Source organism: Typopeltis vanoorti, chromosome 12, assembly GCF_054136105.1.
Source record: "Typopeltis vanoorti isolate ZY-2024b chromosome 12, IOZ_Tvanoo_1.0, whole genome shotgun sequence".
NCBI lineage: Eukaryota > Metazoa > Arthropoda > Arachnida > Uropygi > Thelyphonidae > Typopeltis > Typopeltis vanoorti.
In genome coordinates, this window is record NC_143560.1 from 21,131,272 (window position 1) to 21,145,309 (window position 14,038).

The 14,038-nt window shown below is 35.1% G+C and overlaps 1 protein-coding gene across 3 annotated transcripts in view; it reads left to right on the forward strand.

Annotated features, from left to right (window-relative positions):
* Positions 1 to 14,038, forward strand: part of LOC150100620 (uncharacterized) — a 174,156-nt gene that overhangs the window by 50,188 nt on the left and 109,930 nt on the right. For all 3 annotated transcript variants that reach the window (XM_090401971.1, XM_090401972.1, XM_090401973.1), the window contains one exon: positions 8,710 to 9,114. In XM_090401971.1, coding sequence (XP_090258097.1) covers positions 8,710 to 9,114 — 405 coding nt within the window. The remainder of the gene's footprint in view (positions 1 to 8,709; positions 9,115 to 14,038) is intronic.

The window sequence follows — 14,038 nt, forward strand, 5'->3', positions numbered from 1 at the left end:
TCTATCTACTCTTCACACTCTTATGAACCACACTCAAAGGTGACCTTTGTTCTTTCCCTTCTTGTCATGAAGGGAAATGAGATTTGAAATATTTGATTTAATGAAGTATTATTAAACCTCTTCTCTTTACTTGTTTCATTGTTTTTTTTCGGTCAAGTTCCATTTAAAACTTGTTTTTGATCATTGCACATTAAATGACATAACTTCATTATGTACTTCCCTGGCTGAGTCGATCAGTGTTTGTTTCAGATTCTGTCACTTGCACTCTAATGATTGTTTTCAAACCATTTCACTTTTATCTGTGATAATGTGTGTGTGTGTGTGTGTGTGTGTGTGTGTGTGTGTGTGTGTGTGTGTGTGTGTGTGTGAGAGAGAGAGAGAGAGAGAGAGAGAGAGAGAGAGGGAGAGAGAGTTTAGTGTTTGAAAAAATTCAGTATAAATTTTACAAAACTCCTTGTTTGTGACATCCTTCTCTCCCCCCCCCCCTTCCCTTTCTGCCTGCTCTAGACCAGGTCTGTGCACAGTAACCCATTATAGTTCTGCATTGAGGGGTAATGACCTCCATCTCTGCTTGTTAGTGCATTCTTCAATAATCAGGTAATCTGAGCTATTTTGGCCACTTTTCAGTATGCTCTCTCTGAACTTCAATTTACTGGTCAGGTGGACAAAAATTGATTTGTTGTGATGACATTTTACTCACTTCTGAACTCAACCACATGCATTACCTTTTTTATTTTAGCCAGCAGCTACAATTACTGCCAGATCAAGAAAATTTTAACATTTTCAACCCCCCCCCCAAAAAAAAAACAAAAAAAAACATTACAATCAATTACTATCCTCTATTCAGTAGAAGTTCTGAAAAGTTAACCACGATCCTGACTAAATATAATCTGGTCTCTGATTCAAACCACAAAAACAATAATTAGCATTCCTTATCTTCCTAAAGACCATCTACAATACCTAAATTTTCCTGGTGTCTGTGCTGCAATTGTATTCTATCCTACTACTGCCAAACAAGTAGGATAGCCAACTTCATAATCTCATAGCACCAAGAGCACATTGGATACCACTCCTGTGGCTGCTGAAGACTTGAGTAAGTAAGGCTACTGGGTAAAAAAGCTACCTTACGTTACCAAAACAAATATATGAAATACTGTCATATTCCTTGACTCTGCATCTGGCCTAATAAACTATCCTAACCAAGCAAATATAGATACATTAAACTGTCTGACATGGGAAATTGATCCTCAGATAGTTTAGGACTTTGAGGTCTTTGATTTCTCTACTTCATTCTCACTCATGCTGTGCCTGCATACACATATCTATTAGGGTATACGTGTTCTCTAATGATTCTATTTTGATTGAAATATCAGAAGTGATAATTAAATTGTTTACAGGACATGTTATTTATTTTTAAGGGTATAGATGACAACACAGAAAGATAAGAAAATAAGATAAGATAAGAAGGACATGTTATTTATTTTTAAGGGTATAGATGACAACACAGAAAGATAAGAAAATAATATTTATTAACTTATTTGCTGATATTATATATATATATATATGTGTGTGTGTGTGTGCTCGAATGCATGCACACAGAGAGAGAGATATATATGACAAGAATGACTTGGAGAATGGTGGATCTAGTTTTCACAAGAAAAGCAATGATTGTGGCAATGTGGTAAAAAAAAAAAATTAGTTAACTCACTCGCATCACACCTTCTTGGCTATAATCTCCATAGAAAAAAAAAGTACTAAATGCTCCCCAGAAATCCCCTCCATTGCCTACCTCTCAAGACCACAGCAAAACTGTTACCATTCCATACATTCAAGGCGCATCTGAAAAGATATCTAGAGTTCTCAATAAATATCAGCTACACACTGTATTTAAACCTTATGTCAAATTGGCAACCCTCATCCGTTCACTTAAGGACAAACTCTTCTTTATCACATCCAGGAGTTTATGAAGTGCCCTGTTCTTGTGACTGGGCTTACTATGGACAGACAGGAAGAACTGTTGACATCTGCCTTGGTGAACATAAAAAATACATCAGGCACTATCAATATGGCAAGTCAGGTCTAGCAGACTATGCCTTGGATATCCCTTCATGCAGGATCAATTAGAAAAAAAAAAGTGCTACATAGAAGTCATAAGTCAGGGAGATTGTTGTTTTTGGAATCAACAGAAGCTTTAAAACATGCTCCAAATCTCAAAGTTATACTGTAGAAATTTACTAAAAATCTGGAAAACATCATTTTAAGATCTAATTAATATTTATATATTTATTTTCTCTCTTTTTCAAACATTAATGCCTAATTATGACTTTAGTTCCTTGTGTTGTTCATTACATTTTTTTTTTTTTAAAACTAGTCCAACTGTCATACCAAATTGGTGTTGTTTCACATACTGTGACAAACTGTTTTTGGGCTCTCTACTTCATTCTGAGGATGCTGGATATAATGCCAGCAAAATATCAGCAAATAAGTTAATATTATTTTCTTATCTTTCTGTGTTGTCATCTATACAGTTAAAAATAAATAACATTATCATACCATAATAATTTTTTTTCCCTACTTGCCACATGTTGAAAAAACTCACGAGGGTTTTTTCTTGGCTTGATTTGCTAATTGCTGCTTGTGCTGCACTTTTGTTGTCAACTGAGTCATTCTCTTCATGCAGCTGATGATTATTGTTCATCTTCTGCTGCCTCCAAAGTACCTTCTAGATTTCATGCTTAATCCCCTCATTCGTCCATTTGACACCTACTTTATTTAGCCTTTTGACCTTCAGAATACATTCACACAGTTGATGCTGTTATTTATCATCATCGTCATCAAATTCCTGACATGTACCCTCAAGGGTTGTAGAGAATATTATGATAGTACTACATGAAAAACTTACATCATTACTTCCTATCAACAATTTTCCTCCAAATCAATCTGTTATCTGTCAATACTCCAACATTATCAGATTTTATATTTCTGTCTTCTAAGGCACTTTTTACTGTATCAACACACCTATATCTTTATTATTATTATGTGACACCTCCTGGGAGTCCAAAGATTCATCGAGAGAGAGTGTGGCAACATCATTGATCCCCTTCCAACTACTAACTACTAACCGTGCTCAAACTTGCTTAACTTTTTGCGTGAGCCATTAGTAGCAGAGGCTCTACCAATTTACCAACCTTTGCTGGCATCTTGGTCTTCCTCTGGGTCTTTTTCCTGCCAATCTGGCAGAGAACACTTGTTTTGTTAATCTTTCCTCTACCATTCTGTTTAAGTGACCATACCACCTGAAATGAGCTCTTCTAACACATTCCTAGATGCAGTTATGCATTTCTTTGTCAATTCCCAAGCAGTTTATTTCCTTACCACTCAACTCCTGATTCCATGCTATAGCTCCAAGCTATTTCCTAAGCTTGTCATAATCACCAGCTGCTACTCCAGTATCATCAGTTTGAACTAGAATTTAGAACTAGAAATATTAGTCGTCCCCTGTATAATATAGGTGGGGGATTGATTTTCTTTGTTATATTCTCAAAAGAAAGTTAATATACATAGTTTTATTGCAAAGGTTTGAAGGTTTCTAATTCATGCACTTTTTTGAAATCATTGTAGATTCATGTGTTAATTTATATACGTTATTTGTGTGTGTATATTTGTGTACATTACCGAAACTGTACTGTAATAATCACTTGCAATAAAGAATGCTATATGAGAATATTAAAATATGAGTTTTTATATACATTGAACTCAGTGTTATCTTATCCATCTGTCATTTAACTTGAGTACCTTGTATAACTGGATTACAAATTTCAGACCTACCTATTCCATTTTCGCTACCAGATGCATGATTTCATCAATTTCAGCCATGTGATTGTGATTAATAAATTTTTGTGTGGTACAGGAATTTTTTATTTATTTATTGACATTTCAGGTTAGTTATTTAAATGGTCTTAAAAATATAGAAAATCTTCTTCTTATTGTGCTATCTTCTATTGAAGGTCAGCGACCATCTTGGCGAACAAACTGCGCTCTTGTGCTAATCTGAGCAGTTGTGCACTGCTCTTTCCTGTCCACGTCTTGATGTTGTCAAACCATGATATTCTTTTTCTTCCTCTGGTTCCTTTGCCACCAATTCTTCCTATCAAAATAGTTCGTAGAAGTTGGTATTTGCTGTTTCTCATGATGTGGCCAAGATATGATGTTTTTCGTTTCTTGATTATTTATATAGAAAATGAAAACTGATAATTACAGTTATTTTGGCAAAATCGAATCCTGCAATATTATTTATTAGGCATCATGATTTTCCTATAATGTCAAACTGTTTAATCTTAGACAGTCTTTACTAAAGTGTGAGCAAAAAGTTTGCACATGAAATATCTTTGACTAGGCTACTTTTGTGTGGAGGCAGTTACCCTCACATCAGATTGCTCCAGTATCCTGCACATAATGCATAGCACTTTCTTTTGGATATGTATAGTGCCATGTGTTATGGGAAAACACTGCTGAGACTAGATTTGACTTCATCAGTGGGAACTGCACTCGAGAGGATACTGAGAGAGTTAATTGAATGTCAAACATACCCAGAATAAGTTTAATACACTTACTCTCATTCAGCTCTTTGCTTTATGCAGATGATGTTATACTTCTAAATAAATCTGCTACAAGTCTGCAAGATTCCCTGACTAAATTGAATAACTGTTGTAATAGATATGGTATGAAGGTCAGCATTAAAAAGACAATGAAAATAGGCAGAAACATTGAAAATATCAACTGCATTGTGAATGGAGAATCTATAGAACAAGAAAAACATTTCAGCTACTTAGGCACGATTTTTAGTGAAGATGATAAATTAAATATGAAAATAGTCAACAGAATCAACAAAGCTGGTAGGAAGTCAACTGAATAAATTTATATGGAATAAGAGAGAAATTAGCCAAAACACTAAATTAGCTGTATATAAGACAATGTTCAAACCAGTTTTAACTTATGGATCTGAGAGCTGGGCCAGAAGTAAAACACTTGACCAAAGACTAGAGACTGCAGATATGAGAGTGCTGAGAAAGATTAGGGGCATGAACAGATGGCATCAATGTCAATATCATATTAAAAACGATGATATTAGGAAAGAACTTGACATTGTCAGCATCCAGAAATGCTGAAATCTCTGCCAGGTTGGCAGGAAAAAGATCCAGAGGAAGACCAAGATATAGGTAGATTGATATAGTAAAAAGTTCCTTAGAAGACAGAAATATAAGATCTGATAATATTGTAGTCTTAACAGGTAACAGACTAATTTGAGGAAAATTGTAGATAGGAAGTTAGTAATGATGTAAATTTTTCATGTAGTATTATCATATCCTGTACACCAGCACTTCCCAAATGTGGGGTGCAGCCCTCTTGGGGCCATTAGTTTTGTTAAGGGAGGCATGAAATAATGAAAACAAATTTAAAATGTTTTAAGACTAAGTATGCCATGTCAAATTTGTATGTGAGATGCTAAAAATGTAATATTTACATTTGATTTTTGTAATATTCCCTGTGTATGTTTTGTATTGAATATAAATACAATAAATATTATAATAATATATGTCTGTATTACGATTTTTTTTTTTTCGATGGGGGCCATGAAATATTTTAATTTTTGCAAAGGGACCTTTACATCCATAAGTTTGGAAAGCACTGCTGTACACCCCTTGAGGGTATATACCAGGAATTTGATGATGATGACGAGATACCCAGAATAAGTTTAATACACTTACTCTCATTCAGAGGTGTAGAAAGTTTTTATGCTTAGTTACAAAGTAAATTGCACTGCAGAAGAGAGTATATTCTTGTGCTAATCCATTTACTGAAAGTAAACAAAAGTTTCTGTGAAGTATTTTCCCAACTGGGCTACTTGTATGTTAAGGCTGCCGACTTCACATCCATTACCTCAGCATCCCATAATGCACAGCACACTTCCTTTCAGATATCTATATTGCTATGAATTATGGGAAAGGTCACTACTCATACATGTTTTAACCTTTATGTATGTACCATTAGTGAGGACTTATTATATCAGTGAGAAATCATTTGTGCAATTTCTATATATAAGGAGCAGAATGATTTATCACCACCTCCTCCTCCTATCCTCATCCATCTAGGACGGGTTGAGTCCCTTCCTAATGAGGGGTTTACTGGCGTATTAATGCAACCGGTTCGCCACTCCTCTGCTGCATCCCCTAGGGAGGTATGTTTCTGACTGTATCCGTGTGTGTTCACGGGGCCAGTTTGCCTGCTTGCAGGATCAAAAACCCTAGATAAACTAGGGGAAAAAACCCTGCTGTCCACACCCAATACCGGCTTACTTGGCTATGGCTGAGGGTTAAAATACTCAGGATTAGATTTAGTTGCAGCAAGTTTTTTCATTTTCTTACAAATTAAATTATACAAAGTAAATTATACTCGACAAGAAATTATAGATTTAATCCCTTTATCTATGGATATGTCGTCCCCCCCCCCCAAAAAAAATTAAAATAAAAACTTTTGAGGCAATGCTAAGTCTTTATATATTTAGTAATTTAGTAATTTTTTTTAATTTAGTAGTGTGGTCCTGAAGATGTTTCAACCATCAAAGTTGTGTTTACTTATGCTTTGGTAAGGGGGAGGGGATTAAAACAAGAATATGATTTCTTGTATGGTATAATTTTTTAATTTAGAGTATTTTAATATGACAACACAATTTCCATACTTGTATGTATGAATATGGCTTCTGCCAATGATATGGTTCTTTTAGTATCTCCATGGGTCTAGTTCCTATCGATAGGACCCCAATAAAGGTTGAAACCAGTTTGGATAGTTACACTTTTGTAATGCATGGCAGTATACATGTATGAAAGGAAATATGCTGTGCATTATGGAATACTGGAACAGTCTGTAGGCATGCGCGCGCGCGCACACACACACACACACACACACAGTACTGTCAACAGGGTGTAGCATAGAGGCAGCTTGCCTCACGGCTTAATAAGGGCACTTGTTCAGCCATATTGCTGTAGGTGCCTTCACTATGCTAACAATTCCTGTTAGTGTAGATGATGATCTAGACAAAAGAAGTTTTTCCAAGCTTAAACTGATTAAAAATTATTTTTAATTTTTAATCAGTGAAGAGCAATGACCCAAGAAAGATTGGTTGGTCTAGCAACTATATCGATAGAGGCAGACATAGCTTATAATTTAAATTTAGAAGAGCTTATAAACAGTTTTATTGTGCGATATCCCCATAGAGCAAACATTTAATTAATATTATTATGTAATCGTTTTGCATTAATGTTTCTCTTGTAATATAATAAAAACAAAATGGCAATTGGAGATTTTCTTATATTTTTGTCTTATAATCCATCAGGGGTGATATTTGATTGTTTGTCTCAGGGCGTGACCTAATCTGGTGACGGCCCTGCACACACGTGTCTTAGTTGTGAAGAAAATTCACACACAAATTTGTTTTCTTACATTTGGATAAAGGATAAAACCATTAATTTCTTTTCAAGTATAATTTATTTTTTGAAGCACTGGAAAAAAAAATCTGCCACTTGTTAAGAAAACTACTTTTAGTGAATAAAAGTGCTAATTTAAAACAGTTCATTGTTTGCGTTTGATTAGTTATTTTCACTCAGAAATACTACGTCTTCACTCATCTTTGATGAAATGCATTACTGTCAATGGCATCCCTAACTTCAACTAATACAGTCAAGTTTATTTCAGTTGCAGAAATATTGTCTTATTATTATATGACACTTCCAAGGAATCACTATGGGAGAATCACCATCTCCATTATTTTTTATTTTATTTTATTTTTTTTTCCTGAGATGACCTGCCTAATGCTTCTGCCTGGTATCTCCACTTGGGCCTGGCTCCCACTGAAGAGACCTCAATAAAGGTTGAAACTAGTCTGGGTAGTGGCCCTTCCCTTAATGCATAACATTAGACATATCCGCAAGGAGATGTGTTTTGCATTATGGGAGATACTGAGATAGGAGTGTTGGTAGCTTGCTCCACCTTTGCAACGAGTTGCCCTGGTGTTGTACCACCTTATCCCAGTCCTGAAGATACTTTCAGGTGCAAACTTTGTTTGCTCACACTTGGATAAAGGATTAAACTAATTTTATTATACATCTCCATTATATAATCCCTCCAGCTGCACATTGACACTAACTATCATCACCACACAATGCCATTTACAGCCCACTAATAGTATTTTTTGTCTAAGTTTTTTTTTTCTATTACTTAATTTAGATTATTCATGTGTAATCCATGTTAATGAAAACACTAGTTGTAACCATAAAAAATTTCAGAACATTTTATGGATCCCTTATATGTAAGGCATCTATATAAAAGTAGTACTCACATAAAAATATGTGTTTTGTCAGTATTTTATAATGTTACCCAATGTTATGAGTGAAATATTTCAATAAATATAGGTGATTTCAAATGGAGTCTCACTATAGCAAATTACTGATAAGTTCCAGCAGACCAGTCATATGGCACAAATGCTGTGCCAGAGGAAATTCACTGTAGCATACTTTTCACTATAAAAACTATCCTTACATTTGTTATACTGAGATATATTTATATATAACAAAAATAAAGTACTTATTTTAAGTTTTTATTATAAACAGATTTATGTAATGTAAAATATTAATGTGACTTAAATATTTACAGTCAACAAACTTTTAAGAAGACAGAGAACAAAAGCCTAATATCTCATCATATGAATTACAGTAATGGCAGTATGCCTAAAACCACAAAATCATACCTGATGCGGTTAGAGAAACTGAAGAATGAGAAAAAGAAGCAACAAAATGTTCTGCCAGTAATCAAGTCACATGTAAGCCGAAAATCAAGTCTGACAGTTCGTAAACAAAGACGATCTTTTTCTTCAGCGAAGTCAGTTCACTCAAAGAATTTATGCACACGCAGTGAAACTAAAATTGGCAAAACTCTTAATGACAATAAAACCATAGTTAAAAAGAAAACAGTTCAAGCTGGAAGAGCTGCTTTAGGATCATCTACAGTTACATCAAGAAATAAACAAGACATGAAATTTACCACTCCTATGTGTTTGAAGTAAGTGTTTGCTTATAATATTATAAAATATAATTATATTATATTTTACTTGACAGTTTTATCTATTTTTTTTTTCTTTTCATTGGCTTCCCAATAAAAATTTCCTTACTCTTATGGTTAAGAATTTCATCAAACTGATTATTATTATTCATCTGCCAGGAGACTTCTGTTCATCTAGGGTAGTAATGGCACAAACTTCACGAATTATCCAAATTTATGTTGATATCAGGATGTATATGCAAGTACTGTCAAATGTGTCCATGGTTGTGAGGAGAAATCCAGAATACCTCAGGTCTCCAATTTTTCCCAAAGGGAAGAGTGAACACTTCTCTGTCCACTTTTCCAAATCTTTTAAGATCATCCTGAACAAATTGTCATCCAAAAACCAGTTGACTACCCATCTTTATATAATCAGCAAAGAGAGAGAGAGAGAGAGAGAGATTTTACTTTTAATATTTGAACTTATTAAACAACAAAAGTCCAAATACTTTCTGAAGACTCCAATAAACATTATCTGCCAAAGAAATTTCCTAACCATTCCACTAGGTGATATCGCTGCCCATCTGGTACATTTTGATCAGTTCTTATATGGAAAACTATAGAAGACCTTGCCAAAATCTGAATAAATGACATCATAGCTGTTAGTGGTCAGTCCACCCCCCCCCATGGCTTCTTAAAAAGTAAGTAGATTTATCATAACCAATCTCCTCACAACAAAATAAAGCTATGCCCTGCTCATTCTAGACTATTCCTATCAAGAATATCCTATAGTACAATTCCTGATTAATTTTTCCATTACTTTCTTTATAACATGAAGACTCAGTGGTCTGTAGTTCTCCACTTTGTGATAAACTACCTTTCTGAATTGCAGTAATTCTTGCAAACTTCCAATCAGAAGGCACCATTCCCAATCTTAGCAACTCATTAATAACCAGCAGTGAATTAATCTTGATATATACCTGCTTACTACTGAGAGAGAGAGAGAGAGAGAGAGAGCGCGCATTCCTCTATCATACCTTATGAATTGTCAAGTGGTTTAAGATATCGACACTTTCTTCCTTCTGTATTACTATTAAGTAAATCTTGTCCCTCAATCAGTATTCTTTCTTTTATTTGACCACTGTTCACATATATGCTTACAAAACTTATCAAATTCTTCTTCATTCACAGCTTGATCATTCAAAATTGTTCCAGAGAAACTAGTTATGCTTAATTCCTTTCTGTCATTAGCATTCCTAGCTAGTTGTAATTGAAATTTTGCTTGACATTCTTTAGTTAATGCTAGTTGTTGCTTATATCTGTTATACTTCTGACTTATCAGATTGATATCTTTCTGGAGATTTTTTCTTATTTCTTTAAGAATGCGATTATTTATCCAACCTGACTTCAGGTTCATTATGACATTTACTCTTAGGAATGAACTTAAATACACTGGATTAGAGAAAGTTGTTGGAAGTTTTTCCACTTGGTTATACTATAAATTAAAGATACCAAGGAAATTATATACTTGGTTTAATCCTTTATTCAAGTGTAAGCAAATAAGTTTGCACCTGAACTATTTTCAGGACTGGGGCAACTCGTATAAAGAAGCTAAGACTTCGCATCACTTGCCTTAGTATCCTATAATGCAAAGCACATCTTGTGGACATGTATAATGCTATTCATTATGGGAAGGATTACTACACTATCCCACTGATGAGACCTCAATAAAGGTCTAAACCGGTCTTGGAGTGACCCTTCCTATAATGCATAGCATTATACATGCCCACAAGGAAATGTGCTTTGTATTATGGGATACTAAGGTGATGTGAAGTCTTAGCTTCTTTATACAAGTTGCCTCAGTCCTGAAAATAGTTCAGGTGCCAACTTGTTTGCTTACACTTGGATAAAGGATTAAACCAATTATATAATTTCTTGGTATCTTTAATTTAATTTATAGTATAACCAAGTGGAAAAACTTCCAACAACTTTCTATAATCCAGAGTATTTTAATAACCCTTTTGGCTACTCAAATATGGAAAATATGACTTCTGCATTACTTCAACCTTAGTATCACCTCTGGATCTGTCTCCCACTGATGAGACCTCAATAAAGGTTGAAACTCATCTGGGTAGTGACTCTTCCCATAATGCATAGCATTATACATGTCCACAAGGAGATGTGCTTTGCATTATGGGATACTAAGGCAAGTGATGTGAAGTCTTAGCTTCTTTATAAGAGTTGCCCCAGTCCTGAAAATAGTTCAGGTGCAAACTTGTTTGTTTACACTTGGATAAAGGATTAAACCAAGTATATAATTTCTTGGCATCTTTAATTTAAACTTAAATACAGTTGATTCTCACTATTACAAACACCAGTATAACAAACTCGTTCATTCTCGTTTCTCCTCAAACAAACTGCTGAGATTCATTTGGGATGAGATTCATCCCAACTGAAATTCTATGTGCACAATGCTGTGCTAAAGAAAATTTACTATAGCAAACTGTTCCTGTGATCCTAAGAGTTCTCTAGACTGAAAATTGATTGTATTAAATTATACAAGATGGACCTCAGTACCATCCATTTTGCATTAGTGTCTCTCTCTCTCATTAAATAATATCTCCCACTTAATTTTTTCAAAGTTTTTTTTTGAAATTCCATCCTTTATGCTTTCTAATCATTTTACTTCAGTCTTAATTTAAGTAATTGTTAAACATAATAATTACTTAGTTTAAGTAATTGTTATGATACACCATCATTAATTCATCTGATGGTATGAAATACAAGATGCTATCCCTCCTCTGGTAAGTAGGTACTCATACATGTATGTTGCTTTAGATAAACATCACAAATATTACTCTAGATATTTACCATTCATTTTATTATAATATTAAATTCTCCATTAGTATGTTGAATCTGATATCTTTGGGTCTCTTGATCTCCTTATTGAGCTGAGATACTTCTTGGCTGTATCTTGTATTAGCACCTTGACTCCTTCCCAAAGCATTTCTGGTGAGGTCTACTCAATGGTTTCCAAAAAAATCATCCAACTGAGTTGATGTTTCTTCTATGAATCCACTAGAAATCACTCTAACATTCAGTCAAGTGGACTGTGTCTGACTGGAAAGTTTTCATTCATAGTCTTACTTTGACTAAGTAAGTCTAATATAAAGTATCCTGTCATTAATGAGGTTATAAAAAGAAGGGTTCTTGCCTGAACTGTCTTCAGTATCACAACTACCCCATGATGCTTTGAGTCACCTCCTGAGTAAATAGCTAGCTTATCATCCTGTCTTTTGAAGTGACCTTCTCCATTCTATCTGGTCTCTGTAATTCCCAGGAGGTCAATTTTATACCTCTCCATCTCTTTACAGACAGCCTTAAGAGTATCCATCTGTAGGCTCCAAACATTCCATGTGCCTATGTAAAATTCCCTTCTGAGATTAATTCTATACTTTCAGTGATTCACAATATCACTGACTTTTGTTGGAGAGAGAGAGACTGTAATATACTTCTCGAACAAGACCCTCTACTTAAGCTCTGATTATTCTGCGTGACAACTGATGCAGTATGAGATGTGTTATAAGGCACAACCATATTAGCATTTTGGAGTGAAGGAAAAAAAGTGGTAGGGTTGCAGAGGCCCTTTTCACATATCCAGGGAGTTTTGTTTGCTAATTCATCCCATATTGGCCAGGTGGGTTGGGACTTCCACCTACTAGAAGAGGCAGACTCCCACTGCATAAGATGAAATAAAATAGCAAAATAGGAAAGCACCCCCTAGCCCTCGAATAATCTAATAGCATTGGAGGAGGGGGGGGCAGCAAGAAGGAAAGAAAAAAGGGGAGGGAGCAGTCTACAAATCATATAACAGTGTATATTACATGAAGTAAGGCATGGTCCAGCATCAGTTACCTTGGGTTTGTCATGCCTGTACTCACAAAAGTGAGCCCTTGGATGTAGAAAAACATGCTAACAAGTAAAGATAAAGAAGTTATTATCCCTCTTTATAAGGCTATGATTTGGCTACTACTACTTGACTACTATGCACAGAATTTGGTTGCCTGAGTCTCTTGGGGACCAGGAGGTGGTCGAAAAGATTCAGAGACAAGTGACCAAGATGGTGACAGGTCTATGGAATGCTCCCTGTGAGGATAGGTTGAAGTTTTGTGGGTTACAAAGTTTAATTGATAGGTAGAAAAAAGGGGACATGATAGAAACTTTTAAGATATTAAAGGGGTTTTATAAAATTGATGCAAGTGAAATGTTTCAATATATGATAAATAATCAGAGAACTAGGGGCCATCTGTGGAAGTTGTGTAAGAGTGTGGTTAGTTGGCGGGGGGTGCAGACCAGATTTTTTGTATGGAGAGTGGTGAGTGAGTGGAATGAATTGCTAGAATTGGTTGTGAGTTCCCTGATGGTGAATGGATTCAAGGAGAGGTATGATATGATTTGTGTGTATGATGGTTGATATAGGTTTCTGGACTCCATGGAGATGCCCTTATGTATTTCTGTTGTGTTAAAAAAAACTGAGTGATCTAGAAAGATTGTTTTCTCACTCATGCCTCTGAACCTGTACCACTCCAGCGTCCGTCTTGGTCTCTTGGAGGGGTTCTCTAATTTGGCTCTACCAGGCCACACCATGCCAAGCAGCTGGCAAAAATCCACCACATGCTGAACATAGACTATTCTACTCATTATGGAGGTTTTTCATCTTAGTCACTGAGACATTGTGTCAGGGAAACAATATTAAAATTGCACAAACACTAAGTGGAAAAGATTAGACTGAAAGCCTCAAGTCCTATGAAGGGTACCTCTATGGGTACTGTTGGTTAGCCTTAGCTGTGTTGAGCAGCTGGCTTAAGAATCAGCTTTCCAAATTTGGGAAGTTTAATACAACCCATATTTATTAAGACTATGTCAGTTTTTTTTTAATTTTGCT